The sequence below is a fragment of the Hemitrygon akajei genome, unplaced genomic scaffold, assembly GCF_048418815.1.
Source record: "Hemitrygon akajei unplaced genomic scaffold, sHemAka1.3 Scf000081, whole genome shotgun sequence".
Taxonomy (NCBI): domain Eukaryota; kingdom Metazoa; phylum Chordata; class Chondrichthyes; order Myliobatiformes; family Dasyatidae; genus Hemitrygon; species Hemitrygon akajei.
Genome location: NW_027331967.1, coordinates 1,130,404 through 1,147,400, shown reverse-complemented (window position 1 = coordinate 1,147,400; position 16,997 = coordinate 1,130,404). Strand labels below are relative to the sequence as shown.

The following is a 16,997-nucleotide window of genomic DNA, read 5'->3' as shown; positions in this document are numbered from 1 at the left end:
CTTCCCCCTTTCTATCTCCCTAGGCCTCTTCCCATGATCCTTTCCCTTCTCCAGCTGTGTATCCCTTTTGCCAATCAGCTTCCCAGCTCTTAGCTTCATCGCTCCCCCTCCTGTCTTCTCCTATCATTTGGGATCTCTCCCTCCCCCTCCCACTTTCAAATCACTTACTATCTTTTCTCTCAGTTAGTCCTGATAAAGGGTCTCTGCCAGAAACGTCGACTGTACTTCTTCCTATAGATCCTGCCTGGCCTGCTGCGTTCCACTAGCATTTTGTGTGTGTTGCTAAAACTTACAATGATTAATTTCTATTTGATTATGAGACAAAGTTAAGTTATAACTTAAGGCAAAGATTGTCGATAATAATGGCTGAAGGGGAACTAAAGTTTATTCCACATCAACCCCACCGACTGGGAGACATCACTGTCACATGGTCAGCTGGAGATGTCAGACCCCTGAACAAACCAGCACAGGGTCACAATACAACCAATACACGGGACTGGCAGATAAACCACTGTGTCCTGATCCCAGGCAAATGCACTAACACACCAGGACATGAGTTTGGATCCTACCACAGGAGCTGGGATTTTAATACTGACTTGATGATATTGTAGAGAATAAAAGCACATATTAGTCTAATTACCGGGATTGTCAGGAAAATACGCAAATCCTTCGTGAATTGTGAGTGCTGTGTCTGATTGGCACAGGTCTTGCCCCTTCTGGATCAGCAACTCTCACTGTTGTTAGAGGCAGAAGAGGGGAGTGGTCGTGATAGGGGACTCAATCTTCAGGAAGTAGACAGGAGAATTGATGGACATGAACTGGACACCTGAATGGTATGTTGCCTCATAGGTGCCAGGGAGGGTCAGGGATGCCTCGAAGTGTGTTTGCAACATTTCAGAGAGGGAGAGAGAGGTAAAACAGCCAGATATCCTGGTACATTTTGTGACCAATTACATAGGAAGTAAAAGCAAAGAGGTCCTGAAAATAGGATTTGGAGAGCTTGGTAGAAAGCTCAGAAGCAGTACCTCCAGGGTTGTAATTTCTAGATTGCTGCCTGTGCCACGTGCCGGTGAGGGTAGAAACAGGGTAATTTGGCAGATTAAAGATGGTTAAGAAGCTGGTGTAGGGGACCGGGCTTCACGTTTTTTGATCATTAGAAATTGTAGTCTAAGAGAGGAATTGGCCAAAGCAAATTGGAAGGAGATGCTGGCAGTGATGAGAGCAGAGCAGGAATGGTGTCATTTTCTGGGAAAATGGGGAAGGTGAAGGATAGATATATTCCGAAAATAAATAAATACTCAAATGGCAAAATAGTAAAACCGTGGCTGACAAGGGAATTCAAGCTAATGTAAAGGCAAATGAGAGGTTATACAACTAAGCACAAATTAGAAGGAAGACAGAGGATTGGGAAGCTTTTAAATATTTACAGAGAGCAACTGAAAGAATGATTGGGAGGGGAAAAATTAAATATGAATTGACTTTATTGCTTACAGCCTTGATATGCACGATGAGTAAAAATCTTTATGTTACTTCTCCGTCCAAATGTGCAATGTGTAATTTACGTAATTTATGATACAGACGTTTATAAATAATATGGACACCATGCTAGTCAATATAACATAGAAATACAGTTGTCTCAGCACGAGTTAAGCAGTTTGATGGCCTGCTTGAAGAAGCTGTCCTGGCGACTGTTGCTTCTGGCTTTTACGCTGCGGTACCGTATCCCGGATGGTAGCAATTGGAACAGTTTGTGTTCGGGTTGACTCCAGTAATCCTTCGAGCACTGTTAATAAACCTGGCTTTACAAAACAAGCCAGAAAACAATATCAAATTGTTTTTCAAGTATTGTAACAAAATAACACAGAGATGAGAGTGGATATAGAGCCACTAGAAAATGAGGCCGGATGTATAATAACGCGGGATAACGAGATGACAGATAAATTAAATATTTTGCACCATTCTTCACCGTGGAAGACACTAGCACTGTGCCAGAATTTGAAGGGTTCGAGGGAAGAGAAGTGAGTGCAGTTTTACTGTTACAACGGATAAGGTGCTCAAAACGCTGAAAGACATGACGGTACATGAGTCACCCGGAGCAGATGAACTGCACTCTAAAGTTCTGAAAGGGGCAACAGTGGACATTGTGGAGACATTAGGAATGATCTTTCAAAAATCAATGGACCGTGGCATAGTTTCACAGGACTGGAAAACTGCTAATGTCACTCCACTCTTTTTATCAGGAGGAAGTCAGCAGAAATGAAGTTATAGATCAGTTAGCCTCACCTCTGTAGTTGGGAAGAATTTAGTGCCATTTGTTAAGTATGAGGTTATGGAATACTTCGTGACACTGAGCAAGGTAGGACAAGTCAGAATGGCTTCCTTAAGGGAACTTCTTGCCTGACAAACGTGTTTGTAATTCTTTGAGGAGATTACAATTAGCATAGAAGAAGGGGATGTAGTATATTTGTAATTTCAGAAGGCCTTTGACAAGATGCACAAATGAAGCTGCTTACCAAGTTAAGAGCTCATGGTATTACAGAACATTTATTGGCATAGTCAGAACGTTGGCTGATTGGTCAGAAACTGTGAATGAGAGTAAAGGAATCCTTTTCTGTTTGGTTGCCAGTGACTAGCGGTGTTCCACAGGGGTCGCTGTTGGGACCGCCTCTTTTTATGTTAGATATCAGTGATTGAGGTAATGAAATATTTGGCTTTGTTGTCAAGTTTGCAGATCATACAAAGAATGGTGGAGGGCGGTGGTGTTGAGGAAACAGGCAGACTGCACAAAGACTTGAATGAGGAGAAAGGGCAAGAAAATGGCAAATGAAATACAATGCTGGAAAATTCAGGTCATGAGCTTTGGTCGTAGAAATAATGTGCAGATTATTTTTTTTTAATGGGGAGAAAATCCCAAAAAGTTGAGATGAAAATGGACTAAGGAGTCCTTCTGCAGAACACCCTGAAGGTTAACTTGCAGGTCGAGTTAGTGGTGAGGAAGGTGTTAGGAAGGCAAATCCAATGTCAGCGTTCAATTCAAGAGCTTTTAGCAGCACTCAAATCAATAGCAGCCAAATTATGCTGTTCCTACACTAAACAGCAGGTGGCACAGGCAACAATCCAGAAATTACAACACTGGAGGTACTGTTCTGAGCTTTTTACCAAGCTCTCACAATTCTATTTTCAGGACCTCTTTGCTTTTACTTCCAGTATCATTGGTCCCAGAATATACGAAGATACAGTATCTGGTTCTATTCCCTCCCTCTCCAAATTATGCAGACACGATCCCAGGCGTTCCTGGCCCTGCCACCTCGGAGGCAACACACCATTCAGGTGTTCAGTTCATGTCCATAAATTCTCCTGTCTGCTTCATGAAGTTTGAGTTCCCGATCACTACCGCTCCTCTCTTCTGCCTCTGACAACAGTGAGAGATGCTGATACAGAAGGGGGAAGACCTGCTTCAATCAGACACTGCACTCACAATTCACGAAGGTCTTGTGTATTTTCCTGACAATCCCGGTAATCACACTGATACCCACTTTTATTCTCTACAATATTATCAAGTCAGTATTAAATTTCCAGCTCCTGTGGTAGATTCAAATTCATGTCCTGGTGTGTCAGTGCAGTGTGCCTGGGATCAGAACACAGTGGTTCATCTGCCAGTCCCGTGTATTGGTTGTATTGTGTCACTGTGCTGGTGTGTTCAGGGGTCTGATATCTCCAGCTGACCATGTGACAGCGATGCCTCCCAGTCGGTGGGGTTGATGTGGAATAAACTTCAGTTCCCCTTCAGCCCAGTAGTACGGCCAGGCCTTGTAAGTTTTCCCTCGATTAATGGCATCAAGTGTTTTTCTTAGCACTGTGTTCAGCAAATCGGGGTGATCGAATTTTTCAACCGGTAGGGCCTCATCTGTCACTGTCAATTCCTGGACATCATCATCAGTCCTCTAAATATTTATACTGGTGGTTATAAGCTGCTATTCGGAATAATTTTACGAATCCATCCAGGGTTTCGGTAAAGAGCAGGTCCTACCTCCTGTTCCGTCGTGATACCTCCTGAAATAAATAAAAACACAAATCTGATTAGACTTGGACTTCATTTTCACATCGTGAGCTTCATCCAAATCATTACAAGGTGTTCAAAATCCCCACTCCCACAGTCGCTTACATACACACACACACACACACACACACACAAACATCACAGAACCACGGGGACCCTGTTCTGGTGTGTTCAGTGGTCTGACATCTCCAGCTGAACATGTGACTGTGATGCCTCCCAGTAGGTGGGGTTGATGTGGAATAAACTTCAGTTCCCCTTCAGCCATTTTTACAGCCAATCCTTGCCTCAAATTATAACTTACCTGCTTCATGACAAAGCTCAGTCTTTTAACGAGGATATCTGCAGATGCTGGAAATTCAAGCAACACACACAAAACGCTGGTGGAACACAGCAGGCCAGGCAGCATATATAAGGAGAAGCACTGTCGACGCTTCGGGCCGAGACCCTTCGTCAGGACTAACTGAAAGGAAAGATAGTAAGAGATTTGAAAGTAGGAGGGGGATGGGGAAATGCGAAATGATAGGAGAAGACCGGAGGGGGTGAGGTGAAGCTAAGAGCTGGAAAGGTGATTGGCAAAATGGATACAGAGCTGGAGAAGGGAAAGGATCATGGGACGGGAGGCCTAGGCAGAAAGAAAGGGGGAGGGGAGCACCAGAGGGAGATGGGGAACAGGTAGAGTGATAGGCAGAGAGAGAGAGAAGAACAAACAACTAAATATATCAGGGATGGGGTAAGAAGGGGAGGAGGGTCGACGGTTCGGGCCAAGACTTTTGGTCAGGAGTAACTGAATGAAAAGCTAGTAAGAGATTGGGAGGGGGAGGGGTGATCCTAAATGATAGGAGAAGATAGGAGGGGGAGGGATGAAGCTCAGAGCTGGGAAGTTGATTGGAAAAAGGGATGCACAGCTGAAAAAGGGAAAGGTTCATGGGACGGGAGGCCTAGGGACAAAGAAAAGGGGAGGGGAGTACCAGAGGAAGATGGAGAGCAGGCAAGGAGGGATTGCGAGAGGGGCAGAGAAAATAATAAACAAATGCATGAGGGATGGTGTAAGAAGGGGAGGAGGGGGATGAATGGAAGATGGAAAAATCAATGTTCATGCCATCAGCTTGGAGACCACTCAGACAGAATATAAGGTTTTGGTCCTCCAACCTGAGTGTGGCTTCATCTTAACAGCAGAGGAGGCCATGGATAGACATATCAGAATGGGAATGGGACGTGGAATTAAATTGTGTGGCCACCGGAAGATCCTGCTTTCTCTGGTGGACCGAGCGTAGGTGTTCAGCGAAACGGACTCCCAGTCTGCGTCGGGTTTCAACAACATATATGGAGTGTTCTCTGATTATTAACTACAATGTTAACTGTTTATTGCTTACATAAAATGGCTTCTCTGTAGCGTTATAATGAAATGGCTTCTTTGTGGGTCACTGATGAGGTAATGCTCTGGTTAGTTGAAATGTTTGGGTTATGATTATTGATAACGGAGGAACTAACCACTGGAAGCGATGTTGTTCTACCTGTATGTGTGGGAGCCTGGAGTCAGTGTGCGGGTTTTTCGGGAGGAGAACCGAAGAGGAAGGACGTGCTGGACGGGCTCTGGCCGATCACCGAGGTTGGCCCCAGGTGGCGGGTCGAGGAGGTCGGAGAAGATCGAATGGTGGACAGAAGGCTTCGATAATTGAGCTCCAGCGGTTGTGCTGGAACTGATTGAACTCTGATAAGTCGGCGCCTTTTTTTTCTTTTCTTTTTATATTGTAACACTATTAATTACCTAGTTCCAGTAAGATTTATAAAGTGTACTCTGTAAACGTACACTGTATGCTGTCTGATATTGTGTGTGCGAGATTGTACCAGTGTGCATTGCACAGCTTCCACGCAAACGGGAGACACGGTTTGGCGGGTGGACGGATTTTCTCCTGGACAAATACAAGCCGATAGCCCTGGGCGGTACATCTGTGGGCTGCTCGTCCCGGGATTGAATTCTGTGGATGCTGTGTGACCACTCGGCTTAAAAAAATACAGTCGGGATGGCGGCAGCTGCTTTTCGGGGGTGGTGTGCGGCTGCGAAGGGGGCAGAGAGCAATGCGTGCGTGCTGAGGGGGGTGGAGACTAGCGTACCAGATGAAGTGTTACGTCTAGGTTTGAGTGCGGTTAAAACGTTTGGCAAAGTGGAGATTGTATCGCGGAACTTTGATTTTAAGGCAGGTACAGATATAGTGTTAGTGCAGACAAGTGAGGACATAACAGGGGCAGATTTGCGAGAGGACATTGGCGTCCCCGGGGATGCGGGGCCATGGCGCCTGCAGAGTGTCGGGGAGGGAGGGGCCAAAGCTCAGCGAGCAGAGTTGCCAGCAGAGGGGGGAGGAGATCTGAGGGAGCGGATTCTTTCGGTGCTGGAGGATGAAGGGAAAGAGTGGTCAGATTTGGAAAAGTTGGTCAGTTCCCGTTCCACCGTGAAAGGCGAGAGCTCTGAGTTGACCTCTGCACTTACCTCCTTAGCGAGAAGGGCAGAGGGACCCCGCCAGAAGATAAGAGTTTTCTCGGGGATAACGACCACTCCCGAGGGTGAGGAGGATTATGAGACATGGGTTGAGCAAACGTCACAGTTGTTGAGGGAGTGTCAGTGCTCGGATGAGGAAAAGCGACAGAGATTAGTTGAAAGTTTGCGGGGAGAGGCGGCTGGGGTAGTGCGAGGTGTGAAGTTTAACCAGCCTTTGGCCACTCTGAAGGACGATATGGAGGCTTTGGAAAGAGCTTTTGGGTTGACTGGGAGCTCCTCGGGGAGTTTCAAAACATGTATCAGAATGAGGGTGAGAAGCCCTCTGCGGACCTTTTATCGGCTAGAGAGACAGCTTAATGGCTGGCCGCGCCGGGGAGTCATTCGGCCTGAACAGGTGGATCAGTTCAGAATGGATCAGGTATTTCGGGGTACCCAGGCCGAGGACAAGATTGCTTGGAGTCTCCTGCAGTCTTATAAAACGCTCCCTCCTCCGACGTTCGTTCAACTGATCAGAGATGTGAGGGGGGATGAGCGCGCGTTGAGGCCTCGGGAGGATTCTGTCAGCAGGGTGAGATCCTCAGTTGTAGCCCCGGTGGGGACGGAAGAGAATCGGGCTCCACCCGGCAACTGAAGGAGGTGGTGGCCGAGCTGAGGGATCAGGGGTCGGTAGGGCAGGCTTCGCCCCCCAGAGGACGGACAGCGCAGCATGCTGCAAGTGGCGGGAGGTCAGCGAGAAGAGGGGCGACTAATAGCGTGTTCTATAACTGTGGGAAAGAGGGACACTTCCGGAGAGACTGTGAAAGGCAGGGGGGTGTGCTATAACTGCGGGGAGGAGGGTCACTTCTGGCGGGAATGTGTGCGGCCGGAAACCTCAAGGAGGGCGAGTCCCCGGGTATCCAAGAAGGGAGAGATGTCGGGAAACTTGGAGGGGACCCAGTGAGGGAACAATCTGCTGTCTGTAGGCGAACACGTTCCCAACAATGTACCAAAGAACCCCTGAAAGCAGAAGACCCGATTCTGGAAGGAATAGTGGGACCCCGCTGCAGCGTGTCACTATGGATACAGGGAATCCATGCTAAAGCCATACTGACACCGGGTCGCAGGTCACACTACTATACCGTACCGTTTTACAATCAATACTTAAAGCATTTGCCATTAACCCCATTCCGTGCACTGAAGTTCTGGGGCGTCAGTGCTGGAGATTATCCGAATGACGGGTATTTGTCGGTGAAACTGGAGATTTCAGAAGCCGATGTGGGAGTGTCTGAGGTTTTGGAGACGTTGGTGCTGGTTTGTCCGGACCCGGTTGAGACGGGGCGGGGGTGCTTCAATCCTGGTGGGGACCAACACCCCTGTGGTGCGGAGTCTCATGGGGGCCTGCCAGGAGAGGGCGAGTGAGAACTGTTTGGGGGACCCGGGCCGGAGACTGAATTTAAACGAGGGACTGTGTGGTGCACCCAGTGGAAGCCTGTGATAATAGGGCCCGGGGAAGTAGCAAGAGTGATGGGACATCTTCCCCAGATTTCCCGGAGTGCCTGATGGCGAGGCCCTTTTAGTCGACGCCCAGGAAGATCTCGAGGGGGAGTCACGATTTCCGGCTTGGGTGCTGGTGAAGCCCGAAGTGCCGAGGCCCTCGGTGGTAGATGCGACGCGGATAACTGTGAGTGTCAGGAACAATACGAAGAGAGAAATCACCTTTAAGAGAGGGATGCCGCTGGGGCATTTGTTCCCGGTGATGGTAATGTCTAGCGCACCTGTGAGGCCCACTAAGGGGGAAGGACAGGAAAACAGAGGAAAGCTGATCGCTGAGGCCTTTAACTTTGGGGACTCTCCTGTGCCGCCGGAGTGGAAACGCAGGCATGTGGAGATGTTGAAGCTGGAAGATTTGTTTTTCTCTTGCCGATTTTGAGTCGGTTGTTCCAAGAACACTCGCCATACCATCCGAGTGACTGAGGACTCCCCGTTCAGAGAGAGGTCGCGGCGACTGGCCCCTGCAGATGTGTAAGAAGTGCGGCAGCACTTGTGCAAGTAGAAGGAAGCTGGAATCATCACTGAGTCCCGAAGCCCCTATGCGTCCCCAATAGTGATGGCCCGGAAGTAGAACGGAAAGCTACGCATGTCTCTGGAGTATAAGACATTGAACCGGCGCACTGCCTCGGACCAGTATACGATCCCCAGGGTCGAAGACGCGTCGGCCTGTCTGAGTGGAGCGAAGTGGTTTAGTGTGCTGGACTTGAGGAGTGGATACTACCAGATCTCGATGAGTGAGGCCGACAAAGAGAAAACGGCAACTCACACAAGATGCTGGCGGAACGCATCAGGCCAGGCCGGGACCCTTCGTCAGGACAGACGAAGACGGCATTTCAGGACAGAAAGAGAAGGCGGCATTTATATTCCCTATGGGCTTTTTCCAGTTCGGAATGATGCCCGAGGGTATATCGGGAACCCTGCTACCTTCCAGGGGGTCATGGAGAAGACGGTGGAGGATATGAATTTGCATGAAGTGTTCGTGTATTTGGATGATTTGGTAGTGTCTGGATCCACTTTGGAAGAACAGGAAGCGAGATTACTGAAGGTGCTATGTCGGCTGAAGAAGGAAGGGTTACAACTCTCCCTGGACAAGTGTCTGCTCTGCAACACGTCTGTTAGCTATGTTGGACACATAATCTCGCGGGATGGAGTAGCTACCGACCCGGCTAAGATAGAAGCAGTGACCACGTGGACAAGGCCCCGGACTGTGAGCGCTCTGCGCTCGTTCTTGGGGTTCTGTGGTTATTATCGGAGATCCGTGAAGGGCTACGCCAAAGTGAGTCACCCTTTGAACCAGCTTCTGCGTGGTTACCCTCCCATGGGGAAGAAAGGAAAAGAGGGACGGGATGTTGGAGAATATCTCGGACCGTCGGAGCCCTTCGGACAGAGGTGGGATGCAAAATGTTCGGAGGCTGTTAAATCGCTGGAAGAGTTGTTTACCCAGACACCGGTGCTGGCTTTTGCGGACACCCGATTACCCTATGTACTGTACACGACGCCAGACGAGAGGGATTACGGGCCGTCTTGTATCAGGACCTGGGCACCGGGTTGAGACCTGTCGCGTTTGTCAGCCGGAGTTTGTCGGTCTCCGAGAGAAACTGTCCCACCCATAAGCTGGAGTTCCTGGCGTTGAAGTGGGCAGTGGTGGATAAGCTGAGAGACTATCTCTCCGGAGCCAGGTTTGAGGTGAGGACGGACAACAACCCACTTACTTGTAACCTGACTTTGGAGAAACTGGATGCTAAATGCCATCGATGGTTGGCAGCTTTGTCGGTGTATGATTTCATCCTGAAGTACGAGCCGGGGAGCAGGAATCTCGATGCGGATGCTTTGTGACCACGGGACCATGAATAACAAGAGACGTACGAGGAGTGGGAGAGCGTTCTTGCCCCTGGGGTGAATGCCATGTGTCAGTTTGCTATCACCGTGAAGGCCGAGGAAAAGGGGAAGCCGGAACGAGCAGTGGACCCACTGGGGGCTTCTGATGACGACCTACCCCCTGTTTACTGTGACCTGACTGCACTGAAGACTAAACAGTTTCCGGAATTAAGGCCGGGGGAAGAGGCAGCTTCTCAGCGGGATGACCCGGGCTTTGGCACTGTTTGGTGCGCGGTGGAAATGGGTGATCTGGCGTGGGCGGAGAAGACAAAACCCGCTTCAGTGCCTCCGTTATTGAGGGAATGACCTCAGTTGAAGTTGAGGAAATAATTGTTATACCGGATCACGTCACCCCCTGACCGAGAAGTATCGGAAGATTGTGTTGAAGTCCCTGAACGATGATTCTGGATATGTGGGGGTGGAGTAGATCTATGGATCGCTCAAAGACAGGTTGTACTGGCCCCGAATGAAGGTGGAGGTGGAAGAGTATTGTCAGTCGTGCATTCGCTGCATACGCCGGAAGACGCTGCCTGTGCAGGCTGCTCCGTTGTCACGTTTGCAAAGTGAGCGGCCGCTGGACCTGGAGTGTCTGGATTTCTTGGCCATAGAACACGATGCCAGCAATACGGTGAATGTCTTTGTCATCACAGACCACTACACCAGGTACGCTCAAGCGTTCCTTACCAAGGAGCAAAGTGTGACTGCGCTGGCGAAAGTGCTATGGGAGAAGTATTTTGTGCATTATGGCCATCCCCGGCGGATACATAGTGACCAGGGACGAGACTTTGAGAGTAAGCTCATCTACGAGATACTGAGTATGTTGGGGGTTGAGAAATCGAGGACTACGCCCTGTCATCCGCAGGGCGATCCCCAACCGGAGAGGTTTAATTGGACGCTGCTGGACATGCTGGGAACTCTGGAGATTAGCAAAAAGAGTTGATAGAGTCAACATATTGGACGTCTGGTTCACTGTTACAACTGTACCCGAAATGAAGCTACTGGATACTCGCCCTACTATTGGATGTTTGGGCGCGAGGCAAGGTTGCCCATTGACCTCTGTTTTGGGACGGATGCAGGTAACGTATCGCCGACTCCCTATTTGAAGTATATGTCTGATATTAAGAAAGGACTACAAAGAGTTTATGAGCTGGCTAGGGAGGCGGGCGCCGAGCAGAATCGGGGAAATAAGAGGAGGTATGACAAGAAGGTGAAGTTCTCCCAACTACTGCCGGGAGATCGAGTCCTCATTAGGAATTTGGGTCTACCTGGGAAACACAAGATGGCTGATCGTTGGTCGGCACGCCCTTTGTAGTAGAGAGTCAGATGCCAAATCTACCGTTTCTGCGGATGAGGCCCAGGGATGGGAGGGGGCCCGTCAAGATTCTCCATTGGAATCACCTGTTGGCCCTGGGGTGAGATGTACAGGTAGAGTGGGAGACCGAGGTGCCTGTTGCACGTAGTACCAGGACTCTGCAAGAGAGTCAGGCCTGGGCCCAAACCCTGTGAGAGACACTGACTCGGAGGATGATGACTCGGACGACTGGTACATGCTGCCGTTCGCTGACGCCCCCGTGATGGAGCGGGAGGCTCCCGGTCCTTCTTCCACTGGGTTAGACGGGGTAAGGGGGCTAGAGATGGGCAGTCGGGGGTACCATAGGGTGTTGGAATAAAGGATGTGGGGCCCAAGCAAGAGGTAGTGGGTTCCGAGGTGCAGAGGGGTTTGGGAGACCGCTTGCGGGAGGGTTCGCCTGGTAGTTCCCATGGGTCTTCCGTATTGTCCGAGGTGGAGGAGTTAGAAGAGGAAGTGTGCAGGCCTCAGGGAAGTAGGCAACACCCCCCCCCCCCCCCAGACAGGTTGGCCTATGTGGCACCTGGGGAACAGGGTGTGATCTCCACTGTTCTGGGGAGTTATGCCACTGCTTTCTGCAATTGGATTGGGCGGTGTGTTCTGCAGGAGGGGTTGGCGAATTATCTGAACGTCATGAGAGCATAGATAGATAGATAGATACTTTATTCATCCCCATGGGGAAATTAAACTTTTTTTTTCCAATGTCCCATACACTTGCTGTAGCAAAACTAATTACATACAATACTTAACTCAGTAAAAAAAATATGATATGCATCTAAATCACCGTCTCAAAAAGCATTAATAGCTTTTAAAAAGCTTAATTCGGTGGGGATAAAATACAGGGTTCTCAGATTATTAACTGTAATGTTAACTGTTAATTGCATATATAAAATGGCCTCTCTGTAACGTTATAATGAAAAGGCTTCTTTGTAGGTAACTGATTTGGTAATGCCCTTTTTAGTTGAAATGTTTGGGTTATAATTATTGATAACGGAGGAACTAACCACCGGAAGCTTTGTTGTTCTTTCTGTCTGTGCGGGAGCCTGGAGTCAGTGCGCGGGTTTATCGGGAGGAGAACCGAAGAGGAAGGACGCGCTGGACCCTTTGGTCCCAGGTTGGTCCCAGGCGGCGGGTCGAGGAGGTCGGAGAAGATCGAATGGTGGACAGAAAGCTTCGATAATTGAGCTCCAGCGGTTGTGCACGAAATGATTGAACTCTAAAAAAAAGTTTTGGCGCCCATTTCTTTCCTTTTATATTGTATCGCTATTAATTACCCAGTTCCAGTAAAATTTATAAAGAGTAATCTGTAAACGTACAGATTGTGTGCTGTCTGATATTCTGTGTGCGAGTTTGTACCAGTGTGCATTACACAGCATCCACGCAAACGGGAGACACGGTTTGGCGGGTGGACGGATTTCCCCCTGGACAAATACAAACCGATAGCCCTAAGCGTTACACTAATCATGTCAAGTTTTTAACATTTTTACAGATGGAACGAAAGATAATTGAACTGGGAATGTTGGAGTAGCCCATTTAATGTGCCTGAAGTATACACAAGGATAGAGAAATTTCTTTGCAAACATTTATCAATTTCTACAGCAGAATTGGTTGTCATCATTTTAGGCTTAAGGTTGGTGGAGAAATTTCTTCCCACGTAACGTTATAATTGTTCAGATTACTTTTATGTTTTGATGACTCTTAAACATGTTATTCTAGCAGTCGGTCAGATTTACTGTTGGAAACTCACCAGGCATTAATTCCTATTCAAGTACTTGTTTATATATTTTCTTCTTATAGGTCCCTGCACACAGAGGTATTGAGGGGAATGAGTGCGTTGACTGTAAGTTACAAAAGCTCAACTGTGGATAAAGTCCCTTCATTTAACAAATCAGAAGTTCAGAGTTATGTATGTTGAGAATTAGGAGCTTATGGAAAGACTGATGGGAAAATGGGTACACCTTTACAGAATACATAAACGTGTTGGGTGTATGGGGAGAAAGGGGTAAAACAAGAACGGACGGAATTATATTGACATGAACTAGAATGGGAACATGAAAGTGCTGGGTTTATGGGAGAAACAAGGAGGGAAGGAATTATATCGCCATGACTTACCATGCTTAAATATTCTTTTTGTCATGTTGCAAAACATGCTTCCGGATCGTGTAGGTTTTCTCATTATGAAACGGTTGAACACAGGTGAAGGATATCAGGAAAGAAATCATGCAGGCTTCATTTCCATTTTGGCGGTCTTGATTGATTGATTTCATTTAACCGCTTTCTTAGTAATGGGTGTGTCTTTAATTAAATTCGCAGTATTCTGTTTCATTACCTATAATTGATAGAATTTGTTGGAGGTAATTTAGCTTTCGTTAGAAGACAGAAGCAGTGTGGATTTTATTTCCCAGTTCTCTGCACCACAGTCCCACCCAGCTGATAACGGGAATGCGCCTTTAAGTTGGAGTGTCACCCGTCGTAAATCCATAGCCTGACCTACTTCTTAACTTAGCCAATCATTCAAGGAGATGGCGGGGAATGGTGTGATTCACATTGGGTTAGTAAATGTGCATCTAACTCGCCCTGCGCCGTCTTGTGGGAAAGTCTGACGGTGAATTTGGTGAGCGACTACTCATGATGCGGCACCATTAATCAACTGAAGCATCGAAGTGACGGGATATTTCACAGCGCTGATCACTTGCTCCCTGAACTTCGACTGAGTCACCGCGTAAATAAATGTGTTCGTGCAGCAGCTGAAATCCATCAGGAAATACCCGAAGTACTGAAAGATCGATTCAGAATCATTGAAATCGATTCCTTTTCCTGAGACCTGATAATATATGAAATTTACAACCAGTGTCATCCACAGGAGGATGAAGCTGCCGGAGATGGTGAAGAGTAAAACCACAGAACGCCTCCTGCTCTCCACCTCCGGGTCACTGCGATTCTCCCCCTTGCTCTGACCCTTCAGCCCCTTACGGACCCGACTGGCCACTAAAATGTGCCTGACTGTCAGAGCGTTGAGCAGCAGGATCCCAGCGAAAGGGAGGAACGGAGTTAAGACCGTATCCAGCCAGTCATAACCCACCCACCAGGGGTCAGTGAAATAATTGTCCTTGATAATACAGAGCCACGGTACATTGTCGATTATTATTACAGGTTTCACTGTGAAGTATCGGGGAACGTTTCTCAGACACGACAGTACGCCGGTTGTTGTTAGAACCACAACCGCAGTTTTCCCGGTGCAATATTTTGTTTTCAGTTTCTGGCAGCAAATGGCGACAAACCGGTCAAAGGTGAAAGTGACGGTGAACCAGACAGAACAGTGTGTGGCTGTGAAGCTCAGTACATCGATAACACTGCACACAGGGGTGATGTCCAGAAAACTCCTGCGGAAGTAATACGTTCTGATTGAAATCAAAATAACGCTGGTGACAATGGTCAGTAGATCCGCCGCTGCCATGGCCACCAGGTAGCGAGTGGTGCAGGTAGAGAGGCCGCACTTTCCCCGGGACAGGATCACAATCGCCACTACATTCACTGGAGAGAGAGAGAACAGACACTGGGCATTACTGAAAACATTCTCCGGGAATTAACATGGGAACGGGCTTTAGCCTGCAAACGGCTGATAATCTAACACCAGAAATGGGTCGCACAGTCTCTGACCTGTCTTCTTCAGTGTGGAGATAAGACGATGTGTGGGGAATCGTTGGCGATAAAAGCGATCTGCATGAACAACAACGATCGGTGCTGATCCCCATTCCAGTCGCTGATGGGGCCGGTTTCAGTGAATTAACTGTAACTGACCAGGGCTCTGGAAAGTCAGCATCTGATGAGGCCGAGAAGGGATACAGAGAGGAGCAACACACATAAAACTGGAGGAACTCAGCAGGTCAGGCAGCATCCATGGAATTGAATAATCTTTCGCTTCGGGTCGAGACCCTCTTCAGGACGAAGCGCTGCCCCGATTTATGACGGGTTTCAGAGGGAAAGAAGGAAACACTTAGTGACCTGTGGCTGAGTTGCTCCGTTAATGGATTAATTCTACAGCGCAGTTTAATTCGATAACACACGGCAACAGATCCGCGAACACTGGTTCAGGCGATCAGACCCAATAACTGACCAACGGACAGTGGGATCCGACTGTGACAGACTCCACAGGGAGACGTGAAGCGCATGACTAGGGTTTCCCTCTGATCAATAACTTAGGAAAAGTATGCTTCAAAATGCAAACATCTCCCAGTCACAACTTCCTGGAGAGATCCCTGGCCCCAGCACTGGGACATCTCTGGACAAGGAGTCATTCAAGGCAAGAACAGCGTTCTCTTCGTTCCCGTGAGTTAGAGGAGAAACATAGACTTAGTTCCACTTGTTATTAAATCGGAACATTCAGAATGTGAAATTGACAGGATCGATATCTCCGATGGGTATTTGCGCAATAATGATCAGGTTGTAAGCTTGTAACATTATCTTAAACAGGTTCACACCGGTTAACACACAGAAATAACTAACATGAAATGCTCTGCTCACTCACCAGGAACTCCAATGACGGCAATGAACATGTACAATATTTTCTCTACACTGATATCCCTATCGAACATTGCAGACATTTTCTCTGCCCAGTGATTTGTCTCTTTGTGCGACAGGCGATCTCTCGGAATGAAACATTAAGGAAGCACATGCCTGGGGTTTTTAAAGCCATTTAGCAATTCCACAGGGACAGATTTCAACAGATTGAAAAATAAAGGTTTTTAAATTATTTAGAAACCAATTACATCAGACAGCTGCAGTCCCTGCGATGACAGATTGTGATTAAATTAATGAATAATATTTAGATCAGTTGTGGGAGTTAGTTTGTTACAACAAAGGTGACCGAACCGTCCGAGGTGTCTTATCAATTAAATGTGCTTCCACTGTAAATATGTACTTCAATAGAACCAGTTGTCCGACAGAGAATATTGAAGTATTGAAGTATCGGGGAACGTTTCTCAGACAGGACAGTACACCGGTTGTTGTTAGAACCATAACCGCAGTTTTCCCGGTGCAATATTTTGTTTTCAGTTTCTGGCAGCAAATGGCGACAAACCGATCAAAGGTGAAAGTGACGGTGAACCAGACAGAACAGTGTGTGGCTGTGTAGCTCAGTACATCGATAACACTGCACACAGGGGTGATGCTCAGAAAACTCCACGGGAAGTAATACCATTTGATTTGAATGAAAATGACCTCCTTTAACAAAGGTCAGTAGATCCGCCGTTGCCATGGTCACCAGGTAGCGAGTGGTGCAGGTAGAGAGGCCGCACTTTCCCCGGGACAGGATCACGATCGCCACTACATTCACTGGAGAAAGACAGAGGGAGAGAGAGAAAGAGGAACAGATACTGGACATTACTGACCCCATTCCTCAGGGGATTGGGTTTCAGCTTTAGATCTGGAGCAGCACAGTCTGTGAACGGCTGCTAATCTAACATCAGACACTGGTCACACTGTCTCTGACCTGCCTTCTTCAGTGTGGAGATAAGACGATGTGTGGGGAATCGTCGGCGATAAAAGCGATATGCATGAACAACAACGATCGGTGCTGATCCCCATTTCAGTCATTAACGTGGCCGGTTTCACTGATTTAACCGTGACTGACCAGGCCCTTGGAAACTAAGCATCTGATGGGGCCGGGAAGGGATACAGAGGGG

The 16,997-nt window shown here is 48.0% G+C and overlaps 1 protein-coding gene across 1 annotated transcript; it reads left to right on the top strand.

The window, feature by feature from the left end:
- The first annotated feature begins 6,084 nt into the window (after nt 1-6,084).
- Nucleotides 6,085-7,188, top strand: LOC140722603 (modulator of apoptosis 1-like). The gene has a single exon (XM_073037310.1). It carries the CDS (start codon nt 6,085-6,087, stop codon nt 7,186-7,188), a length of 1,104 nt encoding a protein of 367 aa, XP_072893411.1.
- Nucleotides 7,189-16,997: the final 9,809 nt, after the last annotated feature.

What these genes read in the sequence shown, in the direction of transcription:
- LOC140722603 (XM_073037310.1), top strand. Translation starts at nt 6,085, where the DNA reads ATGGCGGCAGCTGCTTTTCGGGGGTGGTGTGCGGCTGCGAAGGGGGCA.